This window comes from Tupaia chinensis, unplaced genomic scaffold (assembly GCF_000334495.1).
Source record: "Tupaia chinensis unplaced genomic scaffold, TupChi_1.0 Scaffold000706_1, whole genome shotgun sequence".
NCBI classification, from domain to species: domain Eukaryota; kingdom Metazoa; phylum Chordata; class Mammalia; order Scandentia; family Tupaiidae; genus Tupaia; species Tupaia belangeri.
In genome coordinates, this window is record NW_006160229.1 from 3,136,882 (window position 1) to 3,155,972 (window position 19,091).

Below are 19,091 nucleotides of genomic sequence, written 5' to 3' on the forward strand. Positions count from 1 at the left end.
GGGAAAACCCCCACAAAAAAAAAAAAAAAAAAAAGAGTTTCACACCTTTTAGGAATGCTTCCTGGGCCAAGTTAGGACCTCAGATGATAGTCACCTTTAATTACCCTTGAAGAAAGCTCTCATTACCTAAGATGAAACACCTCCATAATAAATGAGTCTTTGCTGTTTTGCAAAATACTGTCTTACTATTGTGATATTCAAGTTTTACAATAAAACCCAGTCATTCTTCAGGCATATTCTTCTCTTTGAAACAATTACCCAGATGTAACCAGAGGGCTTTACTGTAACCAACGTACATGATGATCAACAATACAACATCCACATAAAAATCGGTATTTGGGGAAGTAATTAGAAGATGTAAGCTGCTTTGTTTTCCAAAGTGCTTCAGGAAAATGGGTCCATTGGGCATTACTAAAGGAAGTTCATGAGTAGTTTCCAATGAGCCCTACCCAGTTAACTTTTCCCCTCATCTATTTTTAACATATTTTCCAGATCCAAATCAGAGATGTGTTTTGGGTGGAGTGTTCACATCCATTTCCTGAAAAGGAAAAACTTTAAAAATAGTTATATGCCAAACTCATCAAGATTACTCTGCATGCAGTCATTTTGTAGATACACATAGACCATACACACTCATGTAAATCAAGGCTCCTTTTCTGACTTTGGAGCTTTAAATCATGCCATAGGTTTTACACTTCAGTTCCTGCATATGCATAGCTTCTGCCTATTGGTTGTCTTATGACCGGCTGACATGCCCAGGGTTTCTCTGTATAAGTGATAGTGGAAGACCTTTAAAAAACTTAGCCTGATAATAAGAATCTGTGTTTTGGCAGATTGAAATAAAGAGCAGTAAGTCAATCAAAGGTAAGTATTTCTATAACATAAGACATATGGATAGAAAGTATCTCAAAGCATAGCTTCTGCCTTTTGGTTGTCTTATGACCGGCTGACATGCCCAGGGTTTCTCTGTATAAGTGATAGTGGAAGACCTTTAAAAAACTTAGCCTGATAATAAGAATCTGTGTTTTGGCAGATTGAAATAAAGAGCAGTAAGTCAATCAAAGGTAAGTATTTCTATAACATAAGACATATGGATAGAAAGTATCTCAAAAAAAAAAAAGCAAGTCAGCAGGTCTTGACTATACCTCTGACGCCAAGATTGTCCAGAAAGTAGGGAGCTATCTTAGCTTCCCCACTGAAGATATTACAGCAAAAGCTCCATCGTAAGACAAGAATGTTTAATGAGTAAACAGAGCTATCGAAATGCAAGTCTGACCATCCACATTTATCCTTTCTCCCCTGAAACCAAGAAATCTTTGTAGGCATTAATTTTCTTAATTAACTATTTTAAGTCAGTGGAAGAAGAATACAGATTGTTTTTTCTCAAATATGACTCTTATTTAATTAAGAGTCCTTAATATATGTTTTTGGCATTGTTATATTTTTCTTCCTTTTCTTATTTTTTATTTTTATCATTTTTCACATTTAGTGGAATTTGATGAATTTTCTACTATTTTAGTTCTGATGTGGTAAGCAAGATCATAAAACTAATCAGTTCACATTTTTCCAGATATATTCATTTCCAAAAACATGTTTGATATGCATTTAAGCTTACCTTATATAGATTTATTACAATGGTAAATGTCAGTCCAATAAAGTCTCATCATGATCAAATCAGCCATTATAAATTTTGTATTTTCCCTAGAAAAGGGAAAAGATGATAGACATGTCATGGCAGTAATGAGATTATACCTGCCTTGTGTGCAATGAAACCTATTTTAAAAGAATAGTTTGCTCTTTCTCATCAAACCTGCAGTGGTGTTGCCATTCATGTGTCAAGTCTTTCCAACCTATATTAATATATACTTACATCAATTACACCCTTTAGGAGATTGACCTTAGTCCCATTGATAATGAAGCATGCCTTCAGTGTTGTCTTCAGCAAATACTGAATGCCAGCTAGGTACATGTTTCTGAGAAAATGCTCCAAAGTAGAAGGTGTTTAACTGTTTTTATATAAACACAGCAGAGAATAAACAAGAAAAAAGTACTTTTATTTATGAAAAACTTCATAAACACTTGGATGAAAGTAGAAAAAGATATTTTAGGTCTATTAATTAATGTGTTGTAGATTGATTAGATATATTTTTTTTCTTCTCATATTTAGAATTTTTTTATTATGATCAAAATAGTATCTTAAGTCCATGATGAAACACTATAGATTTAGAGAAACAGAGGCATATAGGGAGGGAATGGTTCTGTCCAAGCTCACTCCTTACATACGTTTTTTGCAGTTTTGTACAGAAAGATTGTACTTTTAGACAGATATTTAAGCCAACTTAATTTACAATCTATCTTGAATGTCTAAAGAAAAAAAAGGATTAGTCTGGTATGATTAGCCACTCTCTACATTTGCTGCTCTCTTCACGTGTTTGTTTTGCTGTAGTATTATTTGTTTTCAATCAGGCTTCATAGAACTTCATAGTACGTAGTGAAAAATTCGTGTTTTACTGTAGTTAAAACCAGTATTCAGAATTCACTAATCCCAGGCATGGATTGCTGATGTTCTTTGTTTCTTCTTTCTGTTTTCTTTTGCTTGAAATTTTTACATTTCATTGCTCATTAAAACCCAAATCAGAGAGTGATTGAGGAACAAGGCAAAAATTAATCTCTTTTCCACTCTTTTTTTTTTCTGCTTGTTACAAGCTATATTAAGAGAACTAAGAAGGTTCTGAATATTGTATAAAATGAAAATATGGAAGTAATCCTGAATTTCATTTATCATTCTCTATCATCTATTACTATGACTAAACTGGGTTTTATATGTATGCTGGAGTCATAGTTGTCAAGTGGTGTGTAGTGATACGGCTTTTAAACTAAACCCATATGGAAGTTTTGGGTGTTTTTTAGATCTCAGAATATTTTAACTATGAGCTTTTATATAATGGGACTGTGATCCGTTACTTTCCAAAAATACATTATCATGTTTTCACCATACAGATTGCTACCAATCTACAAATGTGCGTTGAGCACCTGCTGTGAGCAAAAGGCATCACCAACAGAAAGATATATGACATGTACATGACATGCTCAAAGATGTCACACTTTCTTGCCTTTACATTGCATTGTCAAATGCAGCATGGGATCCTGGCTTGTGATCTGTGCAGTTACTTCCCTTTACCTCAAAGAACAGAAGGGCACAGTTTTTAATATGATGAGTATTGAATGAAGTGCCTCCAGTGGCATGTGGTAGGAACACTTGTATTTTGAACTGTACAATATGTCCTAGCTCCTCTTTGATAACACCCTGAGTTTAGGGGAAAGATACACTGTAGGCTCACCAAGGAATATTGAGTTCTTAATTAATATTTCTCAAACTTATTACCCTAACTACTGCAGCAGAATATATACACAGAGAGATAAGCAATTCTACAAACTCTGTTATTTTTCATGGGGTGGCTCTTTTACATTCTTGTTCATACAAATGATAGAAGACTGATTTATCATTCTCAATACACTTAAAAAACAAGGCAAAAATCAACCTTGGTCTACGACTCCTGAGAAAAAGGTGCACAGGCTATTTTCAAAAGATGTGTGTGGCAAGCACTACGTTTTAAAAATGTACTATCTTATTTTTATTCATGGTGTGGGAGGGAGTAGACAGCTGGTAGTGGGAGGACACCCACTGGTTGTCTCCAGTGAGTGGTGTGTGGTTGTGAGGAGAGCCTGGGTATAAGTTTCGCAAAGTCAGACCTTCAAATGGAGAAATGAAGGCCTTGCTGGCACCAACAGGCTGCCCACTTGCAACTATTTTGCAAAAACTAAAATAAATTAATTCCGTAGGCCTCCCCCAAGTGTATTAATTTTTATTTCTATAACCTTTGCTCTTGGAGACTAAAAGCAAGGAGCCCTCTCAGTTCTATCTTGGAAAATGTTGATTCTTATGGGAACATAGGACTACAAAGGACTTTTTTGTGAGGCCTGGATTTATTTTTGTGTTTTTGCATGGGAAATAACAAATACTTTAGATGAGTGTATCAGAATGATGTCTCTTCTATGAGTCTAGGAGTCTCTCCTCAACTGGAAGATCTTAACTGTGCCTATCAGAATTTCAGCAATTGTTTATGGGCACTCAGATAACTAGCAGGCCTCTATCAATAGTTATATAAATTGAAAACCGTAGTTTGTTGAGAACGACACCATTTTGTGTACAGATCAATTCTTGGAACTGGATCTCTCCAAGAAGCATCAAAATTCTTCACCTCCAACACTATAAAAGCCATGAAATTGTGGCCAGTCTTCTATTTTCTCCAGGGCATTTGAGAACATAGAGTTATAGCCTCAGTTATGTCACTGCAGCCATGAATCAAGTATGTTAAAGGTAGAATGAGGCCCTCTTTATCCACATGTGTATACATATATATCTAGCTATCCTCACCAAGTATACACTATTTTAAAGACCAGTCTGGCTGGTAGCACTGAAAGCTATGAAATTCCTAATTGTGACTTTGTTTTCACATCTTTTAAATTTCAGCTCTGTTTAACCTCATCCCTGTGGGTCTTCGAGTGGTGGCTATCCAAGGAGTTCAAACCAAGCTGTATTTGGCAATGAACAGCGAGGGATACTTGTACACCTCAGTAAGCCTTCTACTGTGCATGTTTTTATCTGATATGAAGTGAAATGTGCTGTATATGTGTGCAGATTTCTGTGATAAGGGGAAAAGTATTTTTGACAGAAATATCTCATTTGAAAGGCTGTACTAACTTCCTGTGAAACTTGTATCTGTAACAGTCTCCTCTTATTTACAGGGGATAAGTTTCATGACTCCTAGTGGATGCCTGAAATCATTGATAGTACTGAATCCTATATGTGCTATGTTTTGTTCTGTATGTACATACCTAAGATAAAGGTTAATTTATAAATTAAGCACAGTAAGAGATTATCAATAATAACTGCTGATATTATTTAATAGTATACTATTAATAACACATGCTAACACTAATGGCTATGCTGGACAAAAGGATGATTCACATCCCAAATGGGACAGAGTGGGATGGTGCAAGATTTCATCACGCCACTCAGAATAGTGCACAATTTAAGGCTTACAAATGGTTTATTTCTGGACTTTTCCATTTAATATTTCCGGAAAGTAGTTTCCTATGGGTAACCAAAACTGTAGAAAGTGTAACCACAGTTAAGGGAGGACTGCTGTATTAGATGATCCATTTAAAACTGATGGTTTTAGTATAAAATCAAAGATTCACTGACCATTCCTGTATACAGTGTTGTTTGAGATTTTATTCTATGTAGCATATGATGTTCTCTTGCCATCTTGCTTTGCAGCTATGGGAAACAGCCATTTCTGTAACTAAGTTCAACGTATATTTATATTTATCCAGATGTATTCTTAAGGAAATTAGTGATATCGCTCCCTCAGATTAACCTGAGGACATAAAGACCAATGCTAAAAGTGTTTCTAGACTGTTATGTCTTATCCTCCATTCAGTAAGAATATGCTTGCTATCTGCCTCTGTTTCGAGTACTATTTCTCCATGAAGCACAATTCAGCTTCTTCTTATGTATACATTTCTTGCTTTTTTCTTTCAAGTTTGAGTGAATAGAGTGAAAATTGGAATTTATTAGGTGAATTTTTAAACAATGTATACTACAGTTCAATATGAAACATGACACCAAATTAAACTTTAAAACATTTTTAACATTTAAATATAAGCAATAATGGCATAGTACCAGAGTTAGGATTTTAGTCCTATCAATAGATGTAACATCAGATTACAGGAGACCACTTAATATATGGATATTTTTAATCTTTGTTTTGAATTCATCTATTTGACGTAAGGATAGGCTATTTAAAGTGGAGAGAAAATTCATTATCAAACTTGCTACTAGCTAGCCTTGAAGAAGAAAATGACTAATATTACTATGATTATAGCCTCTAACAGTAAGACACTCAACTTTAGTCTTGCTCTCCCCTGTCCCTTGAATTTATTTCAAAACTAGGTGTGTACAAAGATACTTGGCAGATGTGGTAGAAACCATGTTTTTCAGAGGCCAACATAGAAGAGAGAGGTGGGAGATGGGTAAGACTACAAAGGGCTCATTCATTTGGTATACTGGGTAGTCTATTTGATGTTATGGCAAAGGTTGCAGCAAAAATAGAATTATCACATACGCTTCAAATCCTAGTCACTCTCAACATTCTTATAGGCCATTTAAACCATGTGTTTGCTCAATAAATGCAAGATTTTTTTATTAAGTTAAAGGTTTGAATTTATTGTAAGCTTCATGAAATCTGTCACATTATTTTATTATTTATATATATTTGTTATTTTCATTTAATTACTATATATCTTTATGTTGTGCAACATGGGACACAGCACAAATACAGGGAATATCAGTCAAGACAAAAATTTTACCATATACATTATCAAATGCTGTCTCATTATTAATATAGTAATTTATTATTATAAATGATAGGAAAAGAGATTTTTGCTTTTAGACTTGTGCATTAAGGTAAGGTAATTAATAATGAAGGATTTTAAAGCAACCTCATTTAGATCAACAGACTGTCTCAACAGGACAAGAGGCAAAGGTAGGTTTTTAATAAAACAAATGCCTTCTCAAAATATTGGGCCATCGGAAAAGTCATCACATATTTTTCTGTGTTTTCCTATGCAAAAATGTATCATTACTTTTTTGACAACCCAATATTATGTAGGCATGGAAAGGAAATAGAGTATATTGAACATACTTTTGTGAAGGCAAATGCCAGAGGGCATAGGAAATAATTATTGGTAAAACATCCAGCGTTGTGGTCACCATTATGGTACCCTGGTGAGAAAGACTGATTAACAATAAATATGGCAAAAATACAATTTTCAAAACAAAACAATTTGGAAATAATATTTAAGTAAGAATGGAAAAAATCATTTAAATTAGGTAATATGTCAGGCACCTCCACTTGAAAATTAGGACATTCAGCGGACATTCAGTATTATGTTTAGGGAACTGATACTGAAATTTCATAGCTTACCTTTCAAATTGACCATTATTCCAGCAAACTGGTAAATGTTATTGTGAGCTCATTTCTAAGAAAGGCTTCCCAGGGAATGAGCATTATAGATTGATTGGCTTCCTTCCCACGATGAGCAGGCCAATAGACAGAAAAATATGAGAACATTTTGTATGCATTTGCTATTAAGGAAAAGGAACCTTAAGTAAGCATTTCTCATCAAGGAAAAGGAGCTATTTTTTCATTTAGGAAAAAAAGGTGCCTGATTGATGATCCTGGATTTCATATAAAGAAAAAATAAATAACACTCCAGGAAAAAAAATCTGAATTGTCTCCAGGATAGATTTCCAGTTCTTCCCATTACTCCTTATTGATGGTGACTTGGCTCCCTTCAGCATGTTGATCACCATCCTTAGGGGGCTCTCCCTTTTGTTGTTACCTTACTTAGACATACTGTATACAGTTTTGTTAATTGCCTCTTAGCAAAAAGAAGACAGGACAGGACAGTGACCTAAGGAGAAAGCAAATATAAGCAAAGGAAGTAAGAGGTTACTGATGTGGGCAAGTAAAAAAAATAAATAAATAAAGGAAAGTAAAAGCTATTAAGAAATAATTGCAGATGATCTTCATGAGGAATGACTAGGATGTGCCTTGAAGCAATTGTAGTGGGATTGGCTGAAAGGAGATGGACTGCCAAGATACTATGGAGGTAGAATTTTCAGGATTTAGATTTGAAAAGAAACTATATGCAGTAGTATATGGTTGAATATGTATGGTTGCCATTCACTTCACAGATAGAAATGAAATGTTTTCAAGTAGAAAACTTTTCTTAAAAAATAGCACAATAGTGGTCAGGTTTTCAGAGGTCATGAGAAAGAGAAAGAGAGAATTATACTTTTGCAATTTAGATTGATGGTGAAGCCATTAACCAAATGGGAATAAAGCAAAGAGGGAAAGAAGAAACCTGAGTACAGTTTTTAATATATATTTGAAAATAAGTACCTAAAACTTGAGAAAGGGATGTTAGCTAGAGGTAAAACTTGGGAGTTATCACATGTAGGTGGTGGTTGATGCTAGGGGAATACTTGATAGCTATGTATCAGTAACATAAGAGAGTTTGTTGAATGATATTAGGGATTAACAGTGTGGAAGTAGTCATCAGAGGAAAAATAACTATGTCAGACATAATGTTACTGCAAAAGCTAAATGGGGAGTGATGTCAGAGAAAGTTAAGTCTAACAAGAACTATGAATTTAGTTTATGAAGATATAGTAGTTCATTGTGTTATTAATAGAAATAGCTAAGACTGGGTGATTTTTAAAGAAAATAGAGGTTTATTGGCAAAATTTATGATTATGATGTCTGGAAAGTCCAAAGGCATCACAAAATGGTGGAAGGGGGAATTTTGAGCAGAGCAAAACAGAGCAGAGCAGAGTCTGTATCCATGAGTTTCCTTCTCATAGTCCCATTCTCTCTGTTTATAAACTCATCAAAACTAAATCACTGGGAGCCTGCCCTAACAATCTAATTCCACCCAAAGACCCCACTTTGGGACACAATGAAGGTATTAATTTTCCACTTAACACCTTGAAATACAACCAAGTCCCAACACATGAGCCTTTGCAAGACAAATCATTGTTCAAACCCTGTGAGAAGGTCTTAGGTGATCTTGACAGAGCCCTTTTAGTGTAGTAGGGAGAACAAAAGCTTCACTGTAATGGCCTAAGGAGTGAATGAGAAGAGGAGTAGCAGCAGTGGGTATAGAATTTCTAAAGGATAGGGACACATGGGGTGGGTATTTAAGGGAGGTTACAGGGTTGTGGAAAGCTTTGATAGTTCTTCAGTTAAGGATACAACACTTGAATATGCTTGTTAGCTGAAGGAAAGGAGCCAGTAGAGAGAGGATGGTTAAAGAGATAGGAAATTAGATCAATAATGAAGTGGAGCCTTAGAAGAGATGGAAGAAATTAAGTGAAAGGATTAAATTCACATTGGTAATAAGGGACACTTGCTTCTGTAATAGGAGGCAAAGTGAGGACAAATGTAGGTGTATTGAGTCTGCAAGTGGACAAAGAAATTGAAGGAAATTTCTGCCAGATGACCTGTGTTTATCCATTGAAGTAGAATGAGAAGTGGTCTGCTCAAAGTCAGAGACTTCAGGATAGCTTAGGTGAAGGGTTAGAGCAACTGCTTTGAAAACATTCTCATAAGCAGAAGCAGGCAAATGATGGCCCTGGGCCAAATCCAGCACACCACCTATTTTTGTAAATAAAGTTTTATTGGAGTACAGTCACATTTATTCATTTACACACTGTTTATGGCTGCTTTTGTGCTACAACAGCCGAGATGAATAGTTGTGACTGAGACTTCGTGGCTCTCTAAGCCTATATGATTTGCCGAATAAGCTGATCCTATAGCAAAAACAAACCAAAACGAATTGGCTGACCCCTAGACTCTAGTTAGACAATGGTTCCCAGTCACTTTTCCGAATCACCTGGTGACCACAGAACATTTTTCACTTTGTGTGCTCCACCTGGACCAATAATATCAGAGTATCTGCTGGTGGAGCCTGCGCATGAATATTGTCGAAAGCTCCTCAGATGATGTTTGTGTTTAGCTGTGCTGAAAATCACTGATCTGGGGCTAAGAAAAATGATTGCTGAAGACCCCTCAGTAAAGTCAGAAACCATGACTTTATACACACTTTATCCCAAATTTCTGATGCTGATTATATTTTTGCCTTTACATTTCTTAAGGACTATTTCTTGAAATGATGAGAAAATACTGAACTTGGAAGAATTCTCTTATTTTACCACTACTGTTTTCTACATTTTTTGAAATTTCTGCTTCTATATACCTCATTTTTTTAATTTGATTTTATACGTTTAACCATTTCTTTCCTCCCGTTTGTCCACTAAATAAAGAAACAACACCTCCATGTTGTTATTGTCACAGAGATAGCAGTTTACTTTCCATGATTAATCTCAGAATTCTCACACTGTACCTTCCCCCTCCCCTTTTTTTCTTGTTGCCATGGGGGACAGACTTGATGTAGGCTCAAGTGGCAGTGAGAAACCATCTGTGACACCGGAGAATCATAATTAGCCATTATTTCGTAACATATTTACTTTCGTCCATGATATAACTGAGTTTTTCTGGAGCTGAAGGAAATTATTATTCATTGTGTATAGAGAAATTTGTTCTTACCTTTGGTTTTTCTTTACCAATAATAAGGAGTTGTACACAGCCTTTGAGAGTTCTTCAAAACTTCACAGCATAAATATTTAATAGCATAAAGCTATTCATAATAAATTTTTCAAAACTGCTTGAAATAAATAAACATTAACTATAGAAAATTGAGTCTTAAATATGGGAAAAAATTGTTAGTGTCCTAGTATCTATTTTTAATAAAGGGGTAAAAACAGGTACTAGAAACAGGACAGTAAAAACTCAAAGTATTTTCTTTTGATTTTTAAATGTCATAGGGTTCATTAATAGTAGCTTTATCTGTCTAATTACTTACCTTTCATCAAAACTAGTTTTCCATTTCCAGAGTACACAGTATTGTTTGGGTTGATGTCAGGGCAGCTAAAATGTATAAAGAAAACATCTTTTGACAACTAAGACTTTTTCATTTATGTATTTCCAGAGAAGACTTGTAGGAGTGATTTTACTGCCCAGGCAGACTTGGAATCTGAACTCATGGGATATTTTTCTTCTCTATTGGATTATTTTCACATATCTTAAATTTACGAAGTTTCTTCTTCCATTACATGGAGTTGGCTTTCTGTGTTACTCACAACATCTCATAATGCAATCTCCTTCAAAAGAATCACTATTAAAAACAGTGACAAATGAAAAAATGCCAACCCCTGCCCAGTGTCGTGACACATTGGCTTCACTTGTTTTGCTTATTAACAACTTAGATTTGTTTCTCTTCAAGATTAAGAATGTTGTAAGACTCAACTTAAGTTTCAGATTAAATTAAAGTGGATTTGGGGCCAGCCACCATGGCACAGTCGTACTGCAGTGCTCTGCAATGATGCAACCCACATGGGAAGCTTCTGGGTTCATGTTCCAAGGTCTTTTCTATACACACTGAGTGTGCATGCCTGTGATCCTGGCTAAGGCAGGCGCAGATCACAGTGTGAAGATCCTGTTACCCTTCAGCAACCTGATTTCTGAGTTCTTTGACCTTTTTTAGCGGTAAGGAAATTTTCTGATTTGTCAACTGCCCCAGTCTCATGGCCATATGGCCATACACTTGAACCTTGTCATATACCAGGTCGTGGATCACTTTTCCACTATCAATTACTCCTTTCTATCTTTTTAAAAGCAGGTTTGTTGAAATATAATTTACAGGCTCTTGATTCATCCATTTAAAGTGTATAGTTCAGGGGCTAGCAGATAGTGAAGCACTTAGGTCACTGGACTCCCAAATGGCTGACCGCAGTTTGAATCCCAGACTGTGGGAAAATCACACTGGGTACATGTGCATGTGTGCCCAAGTTACCAGGAGGAAAATGGAAGAGAAGAGATTGCAGCATGACCATCCCCCTCGGGGATGATTTTTCACTTTCCCTCTCACTGTCTCTGATTCTCTGTCTCTCTGACAAACACAGTCACACTAAGGCAAAAACCTCTAAAAGAATGAAGTGTATAATTTTCTAGTTCCCTAGAACATTCACAAGGTTGTCACCATGACTATTATGTTTTCCATACCATAAATTACTAAATTATACCAATTATTAGGTCCCATTCCCTCACTTAGTCCTAATCAATCACTCAGCTACTTTCTTTCTCTATGGATTTGCCTATTTTGGAGATTTAATATAAATGGAATCATGTAACACATGACCTTTTGTGGCTGGCTCTTCTTTCACTTCGCTTTAAGTTTTCAAGACTCAAACCTTTTGTAGTACATTACAATATTTCATTCTTTTTTATGACCACATTTTTTTTTCTCCATTATCAGTTGATGGACATTTGGATTTTTTTCCCCCAGATACCTTTATAACTATTGTCTTCTAACTGTTCATTTCTCAACCAGAATGACATTCCTTAGAAAGGGCTTTTCTGACAACCTTAGCTATAGCAGTACATTAGCTATCTATATTACTGCATTTATCTTCTTTAAGGTCTTCTCACTACTTTCAGTTGTTATTTTGTGTGTTTCTTCTATCTTTTCCCTCTAGAATGAGGGCATATGCACAGCACATCTTCCATTCTCTTATGCATTACTACATCCCCAGTGCCTTCATGAGTATATGCTGCTGGTTTCTCAATAAACATTTGTTGTCTGACTTGCTGGATTCATAAGGGAAAGATAGGTATGGCCTCATAAGCCCCATTCTAATTCCTTTTTTAGAAAATATTTTAGTTCTAACTTACAGAAAAGATACAAGACTAGCACTAGTACAAAGAACACCCTAATCCCTATACTCAGGTTTATTTAACCCCATATATTCTCTCACTGTTCTCTGTCTATCTATGTATCTGAAATCTATCTTTTTATCTCTGTCATATTTTTCTGAACCATTTGAGTCTATGTTATATCCTAGCATTTTACTTCTAAATATTTCAGCATGTATTTTCTAAGAATAGGGATATTATCTTATATATCCACAATACGGATATTGTTTGTCATAAGTTTAACATTAATACAGTATTTAATATACTGTCCACATTCCAGTTTGGTTATTTTTCAGATATGTTCCTTATAACATTTTTTTCTTCAGTGCAGACCTGTTCTAGGATAAAAAATTGAATTAATTTGTCATGTCTCTTTAGTCTACTTTAATCCACAACACTTCCACAGCCTTTCTTTATCTTTGGTGACATTGGCACTTTTGAAGACAAACATCTACCTTTCCATTTATAGAATAAACATTTCAACCTGAGATTTACTTGACAATTTTTCATGATTGTATTGAAATTAAGCATTTCTTGTCAGAATACTGCAAAGGTGATGTTATGTCCTCCTTGGAGTACCCCATCTGGATACATGCAATGTCCACACACATCTCATTAGTGATGTTAATTTTGATAATCCAATCAAGATTTTGTCTCATTTCCACTAAATAGCCCATAGTTTGGGGGGAGGTTTTTTTTTCTTTTTTTAAACTAGTAAACAATCCATTAGGAGATACTTTTAGACCATATGAATATACTGCTTTTAAGAGTTCGGTTTTGAATGTTTTATTTCAAGAATCCCAAACCTCTTTTGAAATGTTAGATAGTCAACAGATTGAGAAATAACCAGTGATTTTTAGATATACAATTTAAGATCACTTATTGTTAAAATGAGGTAGAAGAAAAGTATCAATAACATGTTTTGCCCCAAATCTACAAGTACATAAAAAATAGGATTTAGCAGCAAAAAATTAACCTGGGTTCAGGATTCTACTCACTGTGCTTAAATACAGTTATTTAATGACTTTATTGTTTATATTACACAGGTGCATTAAAAGCAATCTTGATATAAGTTTAAACTTCCAACTGTCGGTAGGGTGTTGATTAATGTTAATATGTCTCCAATATTCAGTACATTTACCTGTCAACTGCAAGCTTCCTTTTTTATTGATTTATTTTCTCTTATTTCAGCATGTGACAATTTAAGATCTAATATTCAGTGTCCTGGTTTCACAGCTCTAGCTCATAGTCTAATATAGAAGGAGTGTTAAAGTTTAGGCGAACTCATCGATCAATTCAGAGTGATGAATGTACTCATGGCAAATACTTGCAGCATGTAAACTGTTTGTTATGTTAAATCTGTGTATCAGTACATACATAAAATTTAACTTCCAAGGCTGTTATCTTAGAGGCTTAGAAATTTATAGAACTAAATGGAGGGTGCTGGTTTAATCATTAATGCCTTTTAGAGAAGTGAGATTGACTCAATTATAAAAGGAAATAGATTTAAAATAAACATGACTACTACCATGTGTGATAGGGAAGAAAATGTTCATTATCAAATCAAAATAGCAAACCCAAAACAGCAGGCACAAAGAAATTCTAACTTCTGAACACAACTTTTGTTTATTTTTATACTTCAGTTTATTAACAAGTTGTTGAGTTTTGTTTGTTTAATATAAAATTAGAAAAATGTTGACTGATGAAAACTTAAATTCCTGGGGCCAGTAGATGGCATGGGAGTTAGGGCGCTGGACTCCCATATGGCCAACTATGGTATGAGTCCCAGATCTGGAGCTTGCTTTCTCACTTTCTCTTGCTCTTTCTCTGGTGAACCCCTGTACCCCATAATAAATGAAAATAATAATAATAAAATTAAATAATTCTTTAAGAAACCCCTTAGATTCCCAGTTTTGAAGCATGCATCTAACATTTTTTTGGTGAAATATTTAGTAGATGTGGTATTAAACATTTTTCATGGATATATTCAATTCAGACTAATGGATTATAAGATTGAAATAGTTATTACACACACACACACACACACACACACACAAACACACAAACACACACACATGCATTGCAAAGTGGCATCATTAGAAATGGGAAATTTAGAAAATTGAATTCTCCTCCAGGAAGAGAAGCAGAGAAAACAAGCATATTTTATTTGTTTTTGAATGGCTCTATTAGCTCAAGCAGCTGAATTTTATGTTTTAAAAAGGTGTTCAGTTACCGTTGTTGGTGCTATTGAACTTGAAGTCATTAAAATTAATTGCAGTGAAAAATATACTGAAGTAGCTGTATTCATCTTAGATTTTCCTTCAGAACACCAGTGAATCAGCATAATTCTCAAGGCCAAAATACATTTCCCATGTCACAGACTATTTCACATGTTTAGCACTATTTGCATTTAATGGAAGTTTCATTAAAATGTGAAAGAAAATCCAGCTTGGCATTTGAATATGGAATTGGATAAATCTGATTGCATGTTCAAAGTCAAGTATCTTCTCTTTATGGTTTCTGTAAAAAATGATAATGATAACCAAAGGTGGTAAATTATTCAGGGTGAAGGTCTGGTTTCTTTGGAGTAAGAATGACTATGTTTGGTACTTTCTCAGAAATCAAGCAGACAATAGTGGTTGTAGCTAAGTAGAGTAAGATTGGCTCTGTATTCTGTTTCTGAAGCCAAATTGAAAAAAACATAATCCAAATTAGAGGTCATAAGGCACACATTTAACAGAGTGTCTCATGGTTTTCATTTTGAAGCTACATTAAAAGTAGGGAAAAGGCAGTCTCTTAGTGCTAAAGAATAAAGTCATTGACAAGAACTAAGAGGAATTTTAGCAGCAAGAAAGCCAGATGTAAAGCAGTTACACATACATACACAAACGCACGCAGAAGACAAATAAGCCAACCTTATATTCATTAGTCTGTTGCTATAATGGCAATTCCTAAAATAATTCTAAGTCTTAAATACGTAACCTACACTGAACATTTGGAGATTGCTCTAGGGAACATATTTGGTAATGTTAAAAGCTTTATGAAACAGAACGAATGAGATTTTTCAGCTTTATCCAGAGAGTCTCATGTCTTGGTGAAGACATTTTTTTTTGTCCTTGCCTTCTTGTTGTACCATTTTAATCCACAGTGTGATAGAAGATAAAAACAAAACAACTCATCAAGGTATTTTTTCCACGTTTCCCCCTTTCTATGAAATTTAGGTTTTGAAATAGTTTGCTTACCAGGTCCAGGACTTATTAAGTCATAAATAATGATCTATTTTTTCCTCCCGTCCCTTAGTCATAGAGCAGTGTATGGCAAAAAGTATATATTTTTAATATGTTTATGTTGAAATAATTCATAGAGTTATGTTATAATGAAAAATAAAGACCAATCATATTGCTTTCAAGACTTTAGAATATTTAAAATATTTTAGAGAGCTCGATCATAACCTTTTGTGGATCCTCTTAATCCACACTAACAGTTTAAGATTACATAAGACAGTAAATTACTGAGATGTAAGCCAAAAGATGAAGGCTACAGCACTGGTTTCGATGATTACACTGCTTAAAGGGAATTTTGACTTCTGAATAGGAAGACTTTAAATGAAAGCATTTCTCTGATCATTATAATGGCTGTAACCAAGGTTAATAACTGGCAAACCCCTGACTAATGCATTTAATATGTTTTGCTCAGGCTGAATGTGTGAATAGATAACACATCTGTGCGAAAATTCTGATTAAGTTATTCATCAGATACTCTGATACTAACTGCTTTTGACAGTCCTGGAAGTAGAACTACTGGGAAAGCCTCCACTGATTTCTTGGAAAGATTTCACATATAGCCAGTAGCCATAAAGTATAATGCTCCCTTTCCTAAGGCTCAGATAGGTATAGGAATTCTAGCACATAACAGGTGTAGTCAGCAGTAGGGACGATGATTATTTCTATCCAAGAAAAAAATATTTTATAAAGATTTCTAAAAGTCAAATGCAGATAGCATCTCCGAAGTATTACAACTCAGACTGCAGTAATACAAAGGACCAAAAATATTAAACAGAGGGAGAAAGGATGAATCATCCCATAATATTTTATAATTGGCAATAAGAATACCAGGAAATGACAGTAACAGCTTTCAGAAATGAAATTTGAACAGGTAAAACTCCATTGTATATAGCAAATATTATTTTTAAAAAGTGTGTGCATAACAAATCCCTTGCTGTACACTGACTGCAAAATCTGTGAGGTGGAGCCAGTAGGTGGCGTGAAGGTTAAGGTGGCTGGATTCCACGTGGCTAACTGCACAGTTTGAGTCCCAAACGGAGCAGCTTGAAAATCACACCAGGCATGTGTTCTTGCTTGCCTAGAATCCCTAAAGGAGAATGGAGGATAAAGGATTGCTTAAAGGCCATCCTCCCATTGGGTGTGATTTCTTTTTCCCTCTCTCTCTGTCTCTGGCAACTACATGCACTCTATATAACAAACTAAAAAATAAATAAATAAATAAATAAATAAATAAAATCAGTGAGGTTACAATGACAAAAGTCCTTCTTAGAGTTTTTTTCCTCTGATTAAAGAATTCTGAAAAATAGCATATAATAAGAAAGTGGTCCTGGATTCTTGCCCCTCATAACAGTGATTCATTGTGAAAGTGTTAATGAAAGAGCCTCTTGGCTGACAACATTTACACTGCAGAAGATAGAGCCTGAAGCTGAGCCCTTCTATATTATATCATGTCGCAAAGAGAGCGACGAGTTGTATCCTCAGAAGCAGAGAGAGAATTAAGAGTCAAGGTGCAATGTAGAAATATAGCAACTTACGATCCGGGACGGTGCCAGGGATAATAAAGGTTCCCTGGTGAGAATCCTATTCACAGAGAGACGGACACAAAGCTAGATTTTCAACGCATTTACTAACAAGTCATAGAGAATTACACTTACAAACTCTGCAAATAAGGGACAAGTCGATGAGTGCGCAGGTCATCGAAGGCTGGTGGCAGAAGGTTGTGACATGGGTTCCAGCATTTGATGGCAAAGTTGACACTGAAACAGATGCAAGGCACGATTGAGATCTAGGAGGAGCAAAGAGTGGGAGATGGCTCAAAATAGCGTTCATTGATACCAGCGGCTAGCCCGGGCAGCATTGGTTTTCCACTGGTTGTTAGGTCCAAGACCAGGGGAGGACTCAGTTAGTTCCGTCTAGACAGGTGGAACAGGGGAGTAGGGGAGGACTCAGCTCCGTCTCGAGTAAGAAGTGAGACTAGGGGAGGACTAAGCACCATCTCACAGTTTGAAGTCCAAAGTCCAAGACTGAGGGAGGACTCAGTTCCATTCTCAGGGGGAAAGTCTGTTCTGACCCCTCAGAATACCGAGTGACAGTTCCAAGTAGTGTCTGTGGAGGCCCAGGTTTTATAGACCTTCCAGGAGTGTCAGCTTCCTTATCATGGTTTTTCAGCCAGGCTGTGCTGCCTGTGCGTCTTACCATTAGGTAGGGTGGTGCTGTTACATGCCATAAGTCACAAAATGGTGGTGCTTTACAAAATGGCTTTACTTATGCTAAGCTAACAATGTAGTTCTATCTAAGGTTTAACATATCATAACCTTCAAAATAGAGATTTCCTGAAAACTCTCTTAGTTCTCCTAGTCTTAGAGAATCCAGTCAGGACCCTTGTCAATTCAATGGATTAGCAGATACCTGTTGATTATCCACAAGTTAGTAGGCACCCAAAACAGCGTTCACATTGATCCATACTGACAATGTCTGGTGTTTACAGTATACATAAGGAGATCTGTCCTAAGTTTAGAACCCTAATTGTTAATAGTTGATCTACTACAGGAAGGATCAGCATAAACTGTTTCATTTGGACTTCTGCAGCCTGCCAATGCTATTTTTAGCTCAGAACTCACTGTAAGAAGATTCCATATAGGGAAACAATTTGAATGTCTCAGGGATGGGAGTGGGTGAGGGTGCATCATTATGGAAATTCACCAGTTGTACTAAACAATATTTATTGGTTACGTGGTACCAAAGTCCTCAGCAAATCACATTAAGACCATGTTTATACATTACGTGGAGGTAAAACTGAATATAGTAGGAAAATGGTGTTCGGTTATATCAAGAAATGATGTAGGTTGAAGTGCTTTAAAATTTTTATAAATGTACAACTCCTACTTGTGCAGTACAAATGGATTACAGTGGATTCAATCAACTAAAGCTTATAGGTATGTCAGAGTTCACCTCACTTGTTAGGACAATGACACCAACATGTCTTTCCCTCTAGTTTTCTACAGTTTTATACTGCAATAGTAAGCATAACAAAGAAAAGCAATGCTGACCCACAGGCAGAGATACAGCTACTTGAAGTTATAAGATGCAAGATAATATATTATTATCACTGGGTATTTTGAGGAATAGAAAGAGTTCATTTCTCCAGAAAGGACTTATCATTTTCTGCCATTGACTTTGATGAGTGATGAGCAACCAGAGCAGGATTTTGACCCTACCATATGTTCTTGTTCCCAGATCCCTGATGCATTTACCACCATGCCATGATTACATGGGTGCTCAATATTCGAGATAGTAATATGATACAAAATGTATTTATTAAAGTTGTTATTCACATTTTTATTCCTAATATTCTTACCAGCAA

General features: G+C 35.5%; 1 protein-coding gene across 2 annotated transcripts in view; it reads left to right on the top strand.

Annotated features, from left to right (window-relative positions):
* The window catches only part of FGF13 (fibroblast growth factor 13), a 228,792-nt gene that overhangs the window by 142,738 nt on the left and 66,963 nt on the right, over positions 1-19,091 (top strand). For both annotated transcript variants that reach the window (XM_014592499.2, XM_006160696.2), the window contains exon 3: positions 4,535-4,638. In XM_014592499.2, coding sequence (XP_014447985.1) covers positions 4,535-4,638 — 104 coding nt within the window. The remainder of the gene's footprint in view (positions 1-4,534; positions 4,639-19,091) is intronic.